This window comes from Onychostruthus taczanowskii, unplaced genomic scaffold, assembly GCF_017590055.1.
Source record: "Onychostruthus taczanowskii isolate IOZ18803 unplaced genomic scaffold, ASM1759005v1 scaffold30, whole genome shotgun sequence".
Taxonomy (NCBI): Eukaryota; Metazoa; Chordata; class Aves; order Passeriformes; family Passeridae; genus Onychostruthus; species Onychostruthus taczanowskii.
Window position 1 is genome coordinate 2,522,849 of NW_024500350.1, and position 16,551 is coordinate 2,539,399.

Consider the following 16,551-nt stretch of genomic DNA (forward strand, 5'->3'; position numbering starts at 1 on the left):
AGCCTTGGCTCCCTGGGCAGGTCTCAGTGAGTGCTGCTGACCTGAGGATGAGGGTTTGGAGCCGCTGGAATTCCCGGTGCTCACCACAGCCCCTGGCAGAGCGGGTGCAGAAGGAGGCACAGAGCCAGCTCCATTTCCAGTGTGCCTTTGCAGAGAGCCATCAGCTCATCTCCAAGACCAGGAGAAAAAGTGTGTGAATTTTATGATCCATATTACCAGCAGCTCCTGGCTGTAAACTCCTCATGGTCTTAATTGCATTTAAAAAGCCCCATCAAGCACTTGCCTGCGTGCTCTGGCCAACTTCCAAGTGTCTGCTGGGCTCGCTGAGATGATTTTTCTGTCTGGGGTGTTGTGCAGGGCTGGACCCAGAAGGGATGTGCTGCTCCTGCATGGGAGCTGAGAGCATTTAACATGTGCTGAGTGACGGGGATGAAGGAGGAAATACAGCAGAGACCATGGGGACGCTGTCAGCATCATTTATCCACTCTGGAGCTGATATTTTACTCTTGATCGAAGGACGCTGGGGTTTTCTCCTGGCAAGAGCTGGGTCGCTGTGCAGCACACGGTTACAATCAGTCTGAGGTTCGCTTTCCCCGGCACACCTCGGCAGCTGGTCGCTTTTTGGGCGATGCAGGGCCGCAAGCAATTAGCAGCATTGATGATGATGCTGCGGGAGCGCGCCGCGGACGTCTCACCATAGAGAGCGGCGGTGCGAGCGGCCGCCAGACGACTCTTCCTTCCCCGCCTCTCTATGGTAACACCGCGTTTCCGGTCAGCCGCGGTGGAAACGGCGAGCTGCCATTGGCTGTCGGTGCGGGGGCGGAGCCAGGCCGCGGAGAGAGGCGGGGTTATGCTAAACAAGGCGCAGTGACGCCTTACGATTGGTCAGTGAGGAGAAGGGGCGGGGTCCGACCGCTGCGGGAGGAGGGGTTATGCTAAACAATGCGCTGTGACGCCTCACGATTGGTCGGCGAGGAGGAGGGGCGGGGCCCGGCGGCGGCAGCGGAACGCGGCCCGGGGAGACGCGTGTCCGGGGCGAGCGGGAGCGGAGCGGGATAAGCGGGAGAGCCGGGAGAGCCGGGGCTGCGGGCCCGAGGGGCTGCGGACCCCGCGCCCCCGCAGGCCCGTGCTCCACCCCCGGGGCTGTGAGAGGCGCGGGGCCCTCAGGACCCCGGTGCGCGGCTTCGGGGGTCTCGGTTCCGGGGCGGTGGAGCAGTTGCCACCCGCCGGCCCCGGCCCGGCCCTGAGCGCCAAGGCCGCTGTCCTGAGCTCGCGGCGTGCCCGCCTCCCGGGTGCGGTGCCAAAGGCCGGCCCCGCTCCGCTCCGCTCGGCCATGGCCGGCGCGGGGCCCCGAGCCGCGCTCGGTGGGTGCCGGGCTCCCGGGAGGGGCTGTGCCGGCTCGTGTGGCGGCTCGTGTGGCCTCACGCCCTGCCTGTCGCTGTCCCCTGCAGGTCTGCGGCGGTGGCTGTCCTCGGCTGCCCCGGCGCCTCGGCTCTGCGTGGTGGGCAGCGGCCCCGCCGGCTTCTACACGGCTCAGCACATCCTCAAGGTACCGCGCCGGGACCTGCCCTCCGAGGGAGCCATCTCTGCCCTGCCTGGCCCGCAGCAGGTTCTGGGGTGGCTGACTGGGCTCCTGGCCCTGCTCCATTCGGGGCGGTGTTGTTGGGGGGCTCCCTGGGGCTGCCCAGGCCCCACCAGGTCCTTCTGGGCCCCTTTGCTTGGCGTCGGTAGCACTGCGTTAATCCCTGCCCTGCCCCTGGGTCGTCCATTCAGGACTTAGGTTGGTTGCTGTGAGTTCATCCCGAGTGATTTTTCTAGACTCAGATAATCAGCAGGAATCTGCCTCGCTCAAAGCTATTGTCACCCAGCAGGAGTGACATTAACTGTGTGTTTAACGTGGTTGTGTCACCTCCCTCCTCCCCCAGTAGAATTAAGGCACATGGATGATGCTTTACCTTGTGTCTGCAAATTTCAGTGCTCTGGGCAGTCAGGTCTGTTGGGGAATGAGAGCTGAACACAGAACTGGGCTATTGGCACCCTCCAGAGATATAGCAGCTTAACCCCATCATTAAACCATGCTGTGCTGTCTCTGGAATGTGTTGGAAAATAGCTGTTACTAAGCCTCAGGGACGAATTTCAGGGCTGCTTAATCTTGGGAAGAGGCCGACTCAAAATACAAGATAACAAAAGCCTTGCAGCCAAGATTCTGTCTGAGGCTCTGACCCTGAGGTGACTCAGCCCAGGCCATCTCAGGGCAGGGGCATCTCTGCTGGGGTCTGGGAGGTGTCTGGCAGGTCCCCCAGCACACAGGGTGCTGTGCTGGCTGCTTCCCAGCTCTGGGGGCTCTCTGATCAGCCCCCCAGGTACTGCATACCCACCAGGCTGGTGTGGAAAAGGAGCTGAGGTCTGGGTAGGGAGATGGAGCCCCCAAGATGGACTCGTGGTGGTTGGGGTCACTCTGTGCTACATCTTGTGGTCTGAGCTGGCAGTAACAGCTGCAGCTTCATCCTGCTCATGGAAAAGTCTGGAAGAGGCAGTTTCTGTCTTGCTGCAGCCCATCCTCGTGCCCTGTGTTTGCCCCAGATGAGTGTTGCTAGGCTCCCGTGACCCCTCTGTCCTCACCCCGGCTGTGAATTCCTTCTCCCGCAGCACCACGGCGGGGCCCTGGTGGACATCTACGAGAAGCTGCCCGTTCCCTTCGGGCTCGTCCGTTTTGGAGTGGCCCCAGACCACCCTGAGGTGAAGGTTGGTGCTGCTCCCTGCCCTTGCCTGCGTGGTGACAGTGGTGGCTGCAGCTGAGCTGGTCTCTGTCCTTCCTGGTGTCCCAGGCTCTCTGTGGCACGGAGCTGTGAGGCCAGAGAGGTCCAGAGGGCCAGAACCAGGGGCTTGTGATGGGAAGTGCTGCTCCCAGTGCTGGTCAGCCTGGCCTAGAGCAAGGCCAAGGAGCACACATGGGTTTCTGTGTCCCTGGGCTGCTCACTGCTGCTGCTGTTTGCCCCTCAGTCAGTACCTGTTGTGGGAACACACAGATCTCCGCATGGGGGCCGGGGAGTTGGGCTGTAGGTGCTCTCCTGGGCAGGGAAAAGTTACACCAAGGATTTCCCAGCCATTTTCCTTTGCCTGGCAGTGAGTGGTACCCAGGAGTATCTGCTATATCTGAGCTGGAGTGGAGGTGGTTGGAAGGGTAGGACACAGGAGATCCAGACACAGCAATATCTTGCAATGGTTTCCTGTAATCCCTGGAGATACAAAGACCAAAATGCCTGGATCCCTTTGTATGAGAGAGGAGGAATGGACATACTGCAGCTGTTATGGTGCTGTCTGTCCTGTCCCCAGTCTGAGTCCATCTGTGGCTGCAGGGCTGGGAGTGGTGGTTTTGCTGTGTAGCCCTGATCACTCAGAAGAAAAAGGCCTGGATGCCATCCTGCCCTGAATCCTCTCTCGAGGAATGGCCTTTCAGAAAGGGTTGAGATGAGATGCCAGCAGAGGGGACCAGGTGGGCTGCAAACCTCACTTTTGGGAAGGAGTTTTCCCCTGCAGTGGGGGTTATTCTGAGGGGCTGAATGTGCGGGGAAGGTCCTATCCTCCCCAGGTGGGTGAAAAATATGGATTTTCCTTTCACAGAGGGTGATGGAGAGAGTGCCAGGTCACAGCTGTGCTTATCTCCCTGTGAGTTATCTCTGGCTGTTGGTAGATAAGAGCCTCAGAATAACTTGATTGGGATGAGGCAGTGAGGCATCTCAAGGCTGCAGGGGACAGGCACAGGGATCTCCTGTCAGCAGCAGGCCTTGGCCCTGGCTGTGGGGTGTAACTCCAGCTCTGTGATCCCTGCAGAACGTGACCAACGCCTTCACGCAGACGGCGCGCTCGGAGCGCTGCGCCTTCTACGGGAACGTCACCGTGGGCCGGGACGTGACCCTGCCGGAGCTGCAGCAGGCCTACCACGCCGTGGTGCTGGTGGGTACCCAAACCTCAGGGTCCCACGAGTCCTGGGAAAGGGCTGCAGGGGTATTCTCCACTGGGATCTTGGGAAGAGTGTTTGGGTGAGGTGTTTCTGGGTGCTTCGTTACCATGGGAAACTCTTCCCAGCCTTGGGACAGCTCAGATGCTCCCAGGCTTGTCCAAAGCCCCTTGCAAGGGGCATGTGCTGGAGTTGGGCATCGAGTGCAGGTCTGTGAATCCTCTCCCTGTGCTGGCCAATGCTTATTTTAGCCTGCCATGGATTTGTCCTTGCTGCTCAGTCCTCAGCTTGTCATGCTCTGCCTTGGACCAAGGACGTCAGATTTGGCTCTGGAGCCCAGGATGACGAGGTGGATGAAGCCCCTGTGCTTGGGCTGTGTTTAGCCCTTCCACCAAGTATCTCAGCCCTTGGGAGGGGATATCACAGCCATGCAGTGACCCTGGCAGCATCTGGAAGGGGAGATTTGTGTTTTGGTGTCAAACCCCGCACATAGTGGCATCTCTGACAGTGTCTGCTACCTCCTCAGAGTTATGGTGCTGAAGACAACCGGGTCCTGGGGATCCCAGGGGAGAACCTCCCTGGTGTTTACTCAGCCCGAGCCTTCGTGGGCTGGTACAACGGGCTGCCTGAGAACCAGGATGTGAGTATGGCCCTGTGCTTCCCTGCCCTTCCTCCCATCCTTCTTTCCATCCCAGTGCAGGCATTCAACTCCAGATTAAGTCCTGAAAGGCCTGCAATTGGAAAAGATTAGCAGCAGTGTGTTAAATCCTTCTTAGATTGTGGAAATGTGAACAATTTGCACATCAGTGAGAGTGGATTATCTGGCTCTGCACGTTGGCAGCACATTTTGGCAGGGCTAGATGGGAACATGTAGGGGTGATGCTCTGCTTCCTGATGAGGCTTTTTGGCCAAAACAGCTTCTGCTCCCAGGAGAGCAGGGAAGGTGGGAAGAGGGATCACCTGGGGTGCCTGGAGCAGCTGTGTTGCTGTGTCTGCTCGGGGAGGAGGCTGTGGAGTTTCCCAATCTGCATCACCTCTTTTTGGGGCAAAGCAGGGTGGGAAGGAATTTGGGTGGTAGGAGCGGGTCTAAAGGGCTGGACACAGTGGAGGCCATATGGATTCAGTCACAGCTGGGTCTCTCCCCACAGCTGAAGCCTGACCTGAGCTGTGAGACAGCGCTGATTCTGGGTCATGGCAACGTGGCACTGGACATTGCCCGCATCCTGCTGTCCCCACTGCAGCTCCTCAGGGTGAGTGATGGGTGCTCTGCCCCAGGAGGGCAGCCCAGGCCCCAAATTCCCTCCCTGCTGGGTGGCTGCTGGTTCCCACCCATCTCAGATAAAACCTCACATTCCTCTGTCTTTGGGACCTTTCCCTGGGGAAGGCTGCTGCCTCTCAGGTGCACCCATGGATTCACAGTCTGTAGGGAGTGATCCAGGGCTGTGGCCATGACTTGGGTGATGCTGCAGAGGGCTCTGGATTGCTCTGCTGGAATCCAGAAAGTTGGAAATTGAGCATCATCCCTGTCAGAAGCAAAAGAGGGGTCACTTTCTCTCTTCTGCCACCAAACCAGAAACTTTTGTTGGTGTGTATCTTTTTCTGCTGGAGCTGAGGGCAGCAGCCTGGTTTCAGCTGGTGGCACTGGGCAGAGTGGTGGACCTCATCCCTACAGACAGCTGGGAGCTGGTGTGCACCAGCTGCTCCATACAGCTGCTGCCCCAGATGTTGGCAGCAAGGCTTTCCCTGTGGGAGAAATGCCACAAGGTTTGTTACAGCTGTGCAGCAACTTCCTGTATTAATATCTAAATTAAATTTTAAAAGCCCCCAAACTTGGAGACAGTGCCAACCAGTGACTTAAGCCAGCTGGGAGCAGTGCTGCAAAAGACATGGCACTGGTATGAGTGCCAGGGCGGGCAGGTGGTTCCCTGATAGCAATATTGGTCTGGAATGGCTTGTCTTGGTTACCTTGTGTCTCTCCCATCATGTTTTCTCTGGAAAAGATCTTGCAGTGTAGATAAGCAGACATGATTGAAGCAGAGCACAGGGTTTCTGTGAGGTGCCAGTGCCAGGGTGAGGCCTGGCCGTGCTTGTGCTTGTGCTGGAGCTGTCTGGGGCAGACAGTGGTGATTTCAGCTGTGGTTTGCAGCAGGTTTCATCCACAGCCTGTACATCCTGAGCTGGGAAGTTCCCCAGCAGCATCTGCAGGCAGCTCAGAATGGAGCTCGCTGAAGGCTTTGCTGTGTTAGCCCCAAGGTGAACCTGCTGGTGGATCCCCCGAGGCAGTCACGGGGTGCTGGCTCGTTACCTCTGGTGCGTTATGGCCTCGGAAAGAACATTCAGTGATGAGGGACCAGCTGTGCAAATAGCTCTGTGCAAAGGGAGATGACTTGTTTCCCGGGCTCTCTGCATGCACAGCCAGCTTTTCTGCTGATTTTTCACCTTCAGAGGCTGTGCCTTCCCCCCAGCTCCCTCCAGATCTGCCCTCATCCCACTCTGCTGTCTCTGTTTTGCAGAAGACAGACATCACTGACAGCTCCCTGGCAGCTCTTGCCTGCAGCAAGGTGAAGCGTGTCTGGCTGGTTGGGAGGAGGGGACCTCTCCAAGTTGCTTTCACCATCAAGGTGAGGCTGCAGGTGCTGCTGTTTCCCAGAGCTGAGCCCCAAACTGCCTGTCCCTGGTGGGGAGCAGTGGTTTGGGGGTGAGTGTGGATCCCAGCCATTCTCCTTCCTGCACCCATTTCCTGGCTCCTAGGGCTTTGGGGCTGTCCTCTTTCTGCTGGAGGTAACATTTTCCTGCCCACAATTCCCAGGAGCTGCGGGAGATGATAAACCTGCCTGGTACCAGAGCTGTCCTGGACCCTGCCAACTTCACAGGCCTCGAAAGTGCTGTCAGAGGTGAGGGAAGTGTGCCATGCTCCTCCAGACAGGGACTCACCTTGGCAGGGGAGCTGCAGGTGCCCAGAGTGCACATCAGAGAAACTTGCCCTGTACTCAATGCCTGGCTCATGAAGGCTCAGTTACCGTGGTGTGTCGTGTCCTCAGAGTGCCAGGAGGCACCAAGATAAGGGAACATTGTGTATCTCTGTTTGTGCAGCCACTTAGTGCTTACACTGAGTGATGAGGGCAGGAGGCTCAGGAGGGCTGAGGAGATCCCAAGGCTGTTGATTTAAGAGCTTCTTGTAGACCTAAAAAGAAAACACTGAGTTCAAGGGTGTCCAGAGACCTGCTCTTCTCCATGGGCTGCTTCCTCCAAGCACCAGCAAGACAGGAAACTGCAGACTTTGATTTGTGTGTCCCACTGGCCTCAAGCCTCAGGAGGTCTTCTGGTCACTTTGACTTGCAGTTTGTCATCTCAAAGGTGTCAGGCTCCCACCAACATGACAGACTCACATACTGACACTGCCCTGACATGGCCTTGGCCCAGTGCTGTGTCTCAAGGGGCTTTTGCTGATTCCTGTTGTGAAGATTTCTCTCTTTTCCTAGATGCTCCCAGGCCCAGGAAGCGACTGACTGAGCTGATGATCAAAACAGCCCTGGAGCAGCCAGTGGAGATGCAGGCAGCAGGGGCAGCAGCCCCCAGGGAGTGGGGGCTGAAGTTCCAGCGCTGCCCCCAGGAAGTGCTGCCCAGTGCTGATGGGAGGAGGGCGAGGGGCGTCCGCATGGCCCTGACCCGCCTGGAGGTACCGGGGCCTGGGAGGCTGGGGTGGAGCAGGACACTGTTGCATTCCTTGGGAATCTCCCCAAAGACAGCTCTCTGTTCCCTGTCCTGCTGGAGTGACCTCTGGCAGGCTCTCAGGGAGTCTGGTACCAAAAGAGCTTCTGGTACCATGAAGAGTTTTTCCAAAGGGAGCTCTTTCTCTGATGCTGCTGCAGAATGGCCTTTAGCAAATACCCAGGGGTCAAAGATTCCACAGGGGACTGGAGGGGGCTGTTGCTCTACAGCGGTGGTCAGCAGCCTTTTCCTCTCTCTCTCAGGGCTCGGGTGACTCTGCCAAAGCCATTCCCACTGGAGATGTGGAGGATCTGGAGTGTGGGCTGGTGCTCAGCAGCATTGGCTACCGGAGCCTGCCGCTGGACCCGGCCGTGCCCTTCGACAGCCAGCGCGGGGTCATCCCCAACAGCTCGGGCAGGGTGCAGGGTGTCCCAGGTCTGTATCCACAGGGATTTGCATGGGACATGCTGAGCACAGCTGGTGGGCTTGGGGGCTTTGGGGTGGGAAGTTCATTCACCAAGGGCATGGATACTGCACACCTTGGAGAGTGGAAACTGAGGGAATGAGCCGCCTCTGCCAGGGGTTAAGGGCTGGGCAGTCTCCATCTCTTTAGGGTTGTCTGGTTTAGCACAGGGGTTTTATTGCATCCTGCTACTAAAGTGACACAGCCCATGCAGCCGCTTAGTGCTGATCTGTAGGTACACAAATTCCTGCCACTGCACTGTCTAAGGGTCTGTTCACATCACCAGGGTGGGGAAGAGGGCAAGCACTTGCAGCCAGAAGGGTGCAAGGCCACATGCTGACCTGAGCCTGGCTGCTCCGTGTGCCCCTGCAGGTCTGTACTGCAGCGGGTGGGTGAAGAGAGGACCCACAGGCGTGATCATCACCACCATGAACGACAGCTTTGACACTGCCCAGTCTCTGCTGGAGGATCTCCAGGGGGGTGTGCTGGATATATCCCCCTCCAGAGAAGGCTTTGGGCTTGTGGAGAGCATCCTGCGCAGCCGAGGTCAGTGCAAGGCTCAGTAGCAGCCAGTAGGAGGGTTCAGTGTAGCCAAACTCCTGGATCTGTGAGGGAGCAGAGTCTGAACCATGGGCATGGATTTTTCTGCTGTTTTGATGTTCCAAAGTCCAGGGAGAACGGGGCTTGAATTCTCTCAAATATCTGTGTCATTGCTAAGGTTAATGACCACTTTCTGGGAAGGGCCAATAAAAGCAGCACAGACCTTGGGTAAAATGTCAGTGTCAGCTGCCGAGACAGTGAGCTATTGCTCTTGAGTGGTTTTCCTAGTAATCCTTCCAAGCAAGTTAGGGGAAAGATTAAAATGCCCAGGAGAGTAATTTGCTGTAGCTGTGTTTAAAGACATTCAATTAAAGTGTGTGTGTGTGTTTTGCCTCTTAAACTGTCTGAGGTTTAACAGTGAGCTGGAAGCCTTTTGTCCCCCGAGGTGGTTTGTGCTCGCTGCTGTTATGGCTCACAAAGGTCTGACTGATCCGAGCCGACTGGAACCTGCCACCCCTCTCCTTTTGGTGTTAGGAATTATTTCTCCTTTGCAAGGCTGAGCTGTGACACTGTGTCAGAAAAGGGCAGCTTTGCTGCCACATCAGGCAATGGGGAGCTGAGGCTGAACTTGTTCTTACTTGGTTAAGTTCTCTCTCCTGTGTCTCACCGTCACCCCAGGGGTCCGTCCTGTTTCCTTCTCGGACTGGGAGAAGATTGATGCCGCTGAAGTGGCAAGAGGCAAAGCTGCTGGCAAACCGCGGGAGAAGATCGTGGATCCTGCGGAGATGCTGCGGATCATCGGTCACTAGAGCAGCAGTGGTGGGACCGTGGCACTGCCCCAGTGGTGCCATCCTGGGGCAGCACTAGAGGGTCATGAGCAGAGCCTGGGAGCACAGGGCTTGTGTCTGGGGCTGGTGCTGGCTCTGGAGGGGTGTGTGACACTGGAGCCTCTCTGGTAACCATGAACTCTGGGTTCCCAAAGTCTCAAGACCTGAGGCTGTTGGCTGGCCCCACATCCCTGCAGCCAGCTACCGTTTCCAGGGGTGATTCTTGTCTGTCTTTGAAGCATTGATGAATCATGCAGTGCAGGTGAAGGGAGGTGTGTGTTCACCTGGGAGACTCCTGGCCAGCCACTCTCTCACAGCAAGTCACATGGAGAAGTTTCCCTGTGTCTTGCTGCCTCCCCTTGAAGCCACAAGCCAAATGGGTTTGTTGCCTTGTCGTTCATGCCAGAGCAGGCATCTTTTAATAATGACTTTTTTTTTTAAAAAAAAAAACCCTTCCAGGGAAGCCAAAATGGACCTACAGCTTGAGTCTGGGTTCTTTGTCTGCCACTGCCTTAACCTTGGAGCAGCCCTCAAAGTGCTGAGGCTCCTGCAACGTCCCAAGGCAAGGCAGCTCTGGGGGCTTTCCACTTGTGAACTCTACACAAGTAGAAAAGGGCATTAATTTGCCTTCTACTTCCCACAGTTAATTTGCCTTCTGCTTCCCACAGTCTGTTTTATGGGGTGGATTGGGATAACAGGCATGTAATTGCATTGTTCAGGATCATGAGGGATCCCGTGTCCATTGGTACCTGCCAGTGCTGACTGGTGCAAGCAGTGCCTTGAGCTCTTTCTCTCCTTTCACTGCTGGGGTTATTTTTTTTTGGTCTGTGTGTTTTGAAGCTTATTAAATGCTTCTCTTAGCCCAGATTGCCTACGGTGACGGTGTCAGGTTTTAAGCCAGATTACAAACCGTGAGCTGTAATCTCCTTTTATCCGTGGCGCAGGGGCAGCGTCAGCTGTGCCCCTTCCCTGGCTGTCCCCAGCCCCCCCTGCTCCCTGCCAGAGCACTGCAGGATTGCAGCCCCTCCTCCCTGGCCTTTGGAAACGGTGACAGTGGCAGTGGCTGTGATGGAGGCAGAGGGGAAATCGAGCTAGGGCAACCTAGCTCAGCCCTCTCACTGCAGAGGGCTTGCCCACAGGGTGCTGTTCTCTCACCTCATCTCTGTCTCATCTCAAGGAAGGGAGATCTCTGACTTCTCCCTATTTTTCCCTTTTTCTCTCCCATACTTTTCTATTTAAATCTCATTTGAAAGCTCATTAAGAAACTCAGGAAATGTGATAATGGGAGCTCGTACTCAAACGAGCAATAAAGCTTTTGTGGAACAGCTGTTTGTGTGATGTGGCTCTCCTTACGTCTCGTGGCTGATGCAGTCCTAATGCTGAACTCTCGAGCAGGAGATTACATCAGTGCTGGGTTCCGAGGTGAATCACAGCTTTGGGAAGGGGGAGGGTGTGGAGGCGAGGGGGCTGCACCTACCACAGGGAGCAGCAGTTCAGGTCGGCAGCCCAGCCAGGAATGTGACGGCAAAGGGGTTGTTGTGGCTGCATCAGATCTGAAGGTTTTGGGAAGGGAGGAGATGGATCCTCCCCAGGATTTTCTTCCACATCTCCTTGAGTGTTGATGCCAGGGTGCTTTTGTAGCTGTGGAAAAGGCCACTGTGCTTGTGCTGAGCCTGGCACGTGGCTGTTCCCAAAGTGAGGATGCTTCAGGGTAGTTTTTGGGCTGTGGTAACAGATTAACGAGTCTGTCCTTGCTGAGCTCCGTGACTTTGCTCAAGCCTGAGCTTAGCCAAGGCCCTGGGGTTAATGCTGGTCTGTGGGAAAACCATGGGATGATGAAGGTCAGTGAAGGGCAGGGACAGGGTCCTGAGCCTCGTGGGCAGAGGGCTGATGGTTACAATCATGTAAATTCTTATTCAATGCTTCCAGCTCCCTTTGCTTTGCTGCCTACGAGCCCAAGCCCCAGCCCTGTGTCCACGTTTCTTCTCCCTCCCCATGGCTGTCGCTGCCCTCGATCCTCCTCAGGGCACCGTGCAGCACCGAAGGTCCTTGTCCCCGCCGTCGTTAGGTGGCGCTGGGAGGCTGCGCGGGGAGCGGAGGGGCCGGGACGGGCTGGCCGGGCACCCCGGGATGGGCTGGGCTGACCGGGCACCCCGGGATGGACTGGCCGGGCACCCTGGGATGGACTGGCCGGGCACCCCGGGATGGACTGGCCGGGCACCCTGGGATGGACTGGCCGGGCACCCCGGGGGCTCCCAGCACTCCTGCTGCTCCCGGGGCTCCGGGCAGCCTGGGGCACCTTGCAGGCTCGCACCCGGGTTCTGCTTTTAAACCTTGTGTTTGCCCCAGGGGTGTCCTCACCGCGGAGGTGCAAGAGGGCAGCCTGGCTGGGCAGCCATCCCCTCGCCCTCCGCTCTCCTGAGCCGCCACAGGAGCAGCTCCAAGGCCGTTTTCTGACGCAGGTGAGGAGCTGGAAAGGCGACGCTGCGAGAGACACCCGTCTGCTGTTGGAAAGCGGCCTGAAACACTGGAAATCGTCGCTGCCAGCTCTGCATGTGGATTGCCCTGCTTGGATGAATTATGGCTCAGCTTAGCTTTAATGAGGCTGCACAAAGCTGCTGGAGGTCAGCATGTGGTGAGCGATGGCCTGGGGAGTGGCTGGACGCGGCTCCCTGCTCCATGTCCCTGCTGTCTCCCGTGTGCCTCTCTGCAAGGCAGCCAGGCTGGCTGTGGGGCCGAGCTTGTCACACTGTGGGGGGATGGCATGGTTCAATTTGGGTCTTTACAACTTCCTCTTGTAGCTTTGCACTGCCGTGCCTCAGTTTCCCTGTCTGAAGACTGTCCAGGCAAGCTCTTCAGGCTCGTGGGCTGCCTGTGAGCTCCTGCCTTGGAGCAGCAGGTCTGACACATCCCAGAAGCTCCAGTTGATGCTTCATTTTCCAACCACTCCCAGAAGACAAGTGCAGATCTCTCACTGGCTTTGCTGGTTGACTGCCTGCTGAAGTTGGCCTTTTCCAATGAGCGTTTAGAGCCCACAAAGCAGGAGGTTTCCTGTGCTGTGGAATAAGGGAAAAACCAGCTGGAGCTGGATCTCTGGCCTGGCACTGAGGAGCTGCAGAAAAATGGTTGAAAAGGCTTTTCCCCAGCGTGGCTAACACAGGATTTTCCAGCCCCGTCCCCGGGGCTGGCGTGGCGCAGAGGGGGAATGGCCACATGAATCACCAAACTGCGGCAGCCGCCGCCGAGCCCGGGCGAGCCCGTCCGCGCCGGGGCCTCGCCGGGAACAGATGGCTCCAGAGAGTGCTGACTTCAGCGCCTTGGCTGAGCACAGCTCCGGCCCTGCCTTAACCCACCCTCGATCCTTGCCCTCCCGGGCACATCCCTCATGTGCTCTTCCCCTCCAGATCCATCCCCAGCCCTGGGCAGGGATGGGGAACATGTTGGCATGCCAGGCTCTGGGGTCATTGGAGTGGGATACCAGCCCCACTGTGTCCAGGAAGCCACTTCACTCAAGGGACAACATCATCCCTTCTCCCAGAGGGCCCCAAGCACGTCCTTGACTCCAGACCCACCACGGCCTCATGGTTTCCATGCCCAGTCTTACAGATCCACCCTTGCCAGGGTTCTGCACTTGCCAAAGTCTTGCTCATGGTTGAAGGGTTGTGCAGGGTCAGGTAGTGGTGCTGCAAGTCCAGATGTTTTCCCTCTGCTTGGGATGAATGACTTTGGAAATTGGGACTGCATGAGCCCATTTCTCAAGGTCAAGAGAGGAGCAGAGGTGTAGGAGATGCAAACTCCAAGCAGCTGTTTCCAGGAGTTATTTAGGGATACGACAGCGGCAAATAAAGTTGTTGGCGAGTGATGGCTGGTTACGCCCCAGAAAGAAGTGATTTCCTTCCTTCCTGGGAAATTTCCATTTCCAGCAGCTTTGTCTGCCTCATCCCTAACATCTGGGGCAGCCCTGCAGGCACATGCCACCCCAGGGTGAGGAATTAGCCCTGCAGAGATAAAACCATCCCTGTTTATTTTTGCATCCTTAATTACTGTGAGGGTAGGACGTGGTGGCAGCGGAGCTGTGCCAGGCTGGAGCTGCACCGGATCCGTGCCAGGCATGCACCATGCACAGCACCATCCCCGTGACCTCTGTCCCACCTTTCTCCTTGCTCCACTCTCTACCTTGATTGCTTTTATGGCTGCTGGGATCCAAGATACCAGCCAGCTGTGTGATTATTTAGCACTAAAGGCCTGAATTCTCGGGGGGATGGAGCAGACAGGGGAGGTGGGGAAGGAGGGTGGCCCTGTCAGCTCAAGGTGGCACAGCATGGAGGAAGATGATGCACACCTATGTTTACATCTTAAATGAGACCCAACAGGACAGGGACGGGAATAAGAGCACCTGGGCTCAGACCTTCTTAAGTTTTGGCCAGACTTCTTGGGAAAGAGAGGTTGGCAGCCAACAGGAAGGACTGGGATGGATGCAGGACTGGGATGAGTGCAGGGCAGGGAATGGCTGTAGGTCTGTGGCTAAATCCTATGTGTCACAAGTGTCACCTGCAAGACTCAGCTCTGGCAGAGGGACCTGTGGGCATCTGATGTCAGTTGCCATTAGCGGGGTGCAGATGCTTGTGGGGACAGCCCAAGAGGGCTGTGTCACCCAGATGCCACCCTGTATTTCCAGGGGCAGCTCTGGTTTTGTGCTGGCAGGGCACAGATGCAGGTCCTCCCCTTCCCCAGGTACTGGATGCACACGGGTTAGAAACCCTATGCTGATTTTCTCCCAGGAACAGGAGGCTGATGCTGGGGTTTGCCTCGCAGAGCTGGTGATACCAAAGCCTTGGTGTGCTGCTCTCCTGGCTGGGGGTGGGTGCTTTGAGTAGGGTCTGGGGTGCAGGTTTATGCTGGAGGTGGGGGTTCCCAGGATCTCTGCAAGGCTGGAGGTCTGGGGGAACCAGAATGGAGGGGGCTGGGGCAGGATGTGGGGCTTTACCCCAGTTTAGGATGTGAGATTCCAGTGGGGCCACAGTGGGCTCTGAGGAGTCTGCATGGAGCCCAGGGCACTTCTCTGACTGGTGTTGGCCTAGATGGGCCAGTGCAAACCTGGACAAAGATCAGAGTCCCAACAGGAGCCTTCCACTTTCTCCTTGCTCCCTTGGCCTGGCTGCCAGCAAGCTCTTCCCTGCAGGAGGTGGCTGCACACCAGGAGCTGTCAGAGCACCAAGCCTTGCATTCATCAACCTGCTTACAGAGCCTCCTGCAGGAGGAGATGCCAGGGAAAGGTAACGAGGCGATGGAGAAGCTGGCTGAGCTCCCTTTTGCTGGGGCTGTGCCGTGGCTGAGGGACCAGCTGGGATGCCGAGGGTCGCACTCTGGGCCACTTCCACAGCACTGGCAAGGAGGAGGATGAAGGTGGGGACTTGGTGCCTGTGTTGTCCCCACCCAGCCCAGCTGGGCAAAGAGGGCACAGCATCCCCTGAGAAAGTGGCACTAAGGGGCTGGGGAAGGAAGAGGAAAAGTGCAGCTGCATTTCCTGGGGTTTTGGGGTTCATCCCGGGGTGTCAGTGGTACTTCTGTTTCAACCTGGACCTTTGTAGCCATCAGGGCATTTTTTTTTTTTAATATATAGAAAGGACTTTAGGTGTTTAAATGCACAAATAAATTATTTTGATGATGCAGAACAACCCCCACAAGCTACATCATGTCTGGTGACCCAGACCCAGCAGCAGGCTGGATTCAGGAACTCGCTGCCTTCTCCCAAAGAAAAGTGTTGGGCATTTTGTTTTTTAAACATTGAACTACTTTGCCAGGAAAACTGCAAAACTGCAGTAGGGCTCTCAGGGCAGCTGCTCACTGCAAGCCACTGGACCCAGTGGAGAGGAGATGTGGCTGGGGGGCCTGGCATGAGAGTGTCACCACCAGTCCTTGCCCTGCACTGCTTGTCCCCACTTCCAGAGACCTTCCAGCTGTGCCCAGTTGTGAACCAGACTTCGGGTTGTCTCTGTCTGTGTGAGGATGGGGCTGTGGTGGGGATTAAATGTCCCCTGGGATGGGGATGCTGGGGAGTCATGGATGTGGTGGTGGAGCTGGGTACTGCCCCAGGTGTGGGGTTGCTGCGCTCCCCTCAGTCCACCTGGAAGCTCTGCTGGGAAATTTTTGTGAGCCAAGACCCTCTGAGGGATCCAGTCCATGGAGCAGTCAGTCCTGGGAAAGATAAATGAAGCACCTGAGCTGCTGGAGGAGTAATAAAGGCATGGGAACAGCTCAGTGCTTCCATGCCAGCCCCAAAGGACCAGATCCCTGGAACGCTGTCCCACAGCTCTGCCACACCGGAGCACGAAGGCAGCAGGAAGGGTTAAATGCAGCCACTGCCTCCTTCAACCTTAAACCCAAAATGGGCCCTTTTGTCGACCTGGGAGAAGAATTTGAGGTGTTGAGGGCCTGTTGCCAGCCCTTAAATCTCCCTTTAGGGAAGGGGGTGGGCAGTGCTGCCGCAGTCAGGCGGGCAGCCCGAGGCTGGGGGAGCAGGACCCAGGACAGGACAGATCCTGCATCCCCATTGCCCTGAGCCCTCACACTGCAGCAACCTGAGAGATTTGGCTGAGCTCTCCTGCAGAGAGAGCGGGTGCTGCTTTACCAGGATTAAAATGTAGCCCTATATGCATTTTTCCTTTTTTTTTTGGTACCATTTCCTTTTTTTGGGGTGCCCCGAGGCACCCCAAAGGCACCCACAGCACCTGGGCAGAAGGTGGCCAGGCTGTCTCAGGGACCAGGGATGGTGTGTGGAGGTCCTGCCTCAGGCAGCTCTTGGCTAAGCACAGACAGAACATTTTTAGGCAAGTTGAAACCTCTCTGGATATGGCCTCTCCAAGCCCAGCAGCCACAAGGATGCTGTTGCAGGTGGCTGCAGTGCCAGCCTGGGTGACAGACACTCAACACCCAACCCGTTTGGGTGGCCCTGTCCCTGAGCCAGGCATCTGTCCCTGGGGAAGGCAGAAGGGCAGAGCCTGGGCACGGGCACTGCTGGCACTGGCTCCGTTGGAGAGGGCAAGTGC

At 57.0% G+C, this 16,551-nt stretch overlaps 1 protein-coding gene across 4 annotated transcripts; it reads left to right on the forward strand.

Moving 5' to 3' along the window:
- The first annotated feature begins 1,042 nt into the window (after nt 1-1,042).
- Nucleotides 1,043-9,974, forward strand: FDXR (ferredoxin reductase). Of its 4 annotated transcripts, none has more exons than XM_041409416.1 (12): nt 1,043-1,364; nt 1,452-1,609; nt 2,650-2,745; nt 3,835-3,957; nt 4,488-4,601; nt 5,110-5,211; nt 6,475-6,582; nt 6,771-6,855; nt 7,444-7,640; nt 7,936-8,107; nt 8,508-8,681; nt 9,354-9,974. In XM_041409416.1, the coding sequence occupies exons 1-12, from the start codon at nt 1,334-1,336 to the stop codon at nt 9,482-9,484; spliced, it is 1,491 nt and encodes a 496-aa protein (XP_041265350.1). In that variant the 5' UTR covers nt 1,043-1,333; the 3' UTR covers nt 9,485-9,974. The 4 variants fall into 4 exon arrangements, with proteins under 4 accessions (XP_041265350.1, XP_041265351.1, XP_041265354.1 ...); XM_041409417.1 differs by having other exon boundaries at nt 2,650-2,739; XM_041409420.1 differs by having other exon boundaries at nt 1,452-1,549; nt 2,650-2,739.
- The last annotated feature ends 6,577 nt before the right edge of the window (nt 9,975-16,551 follow it).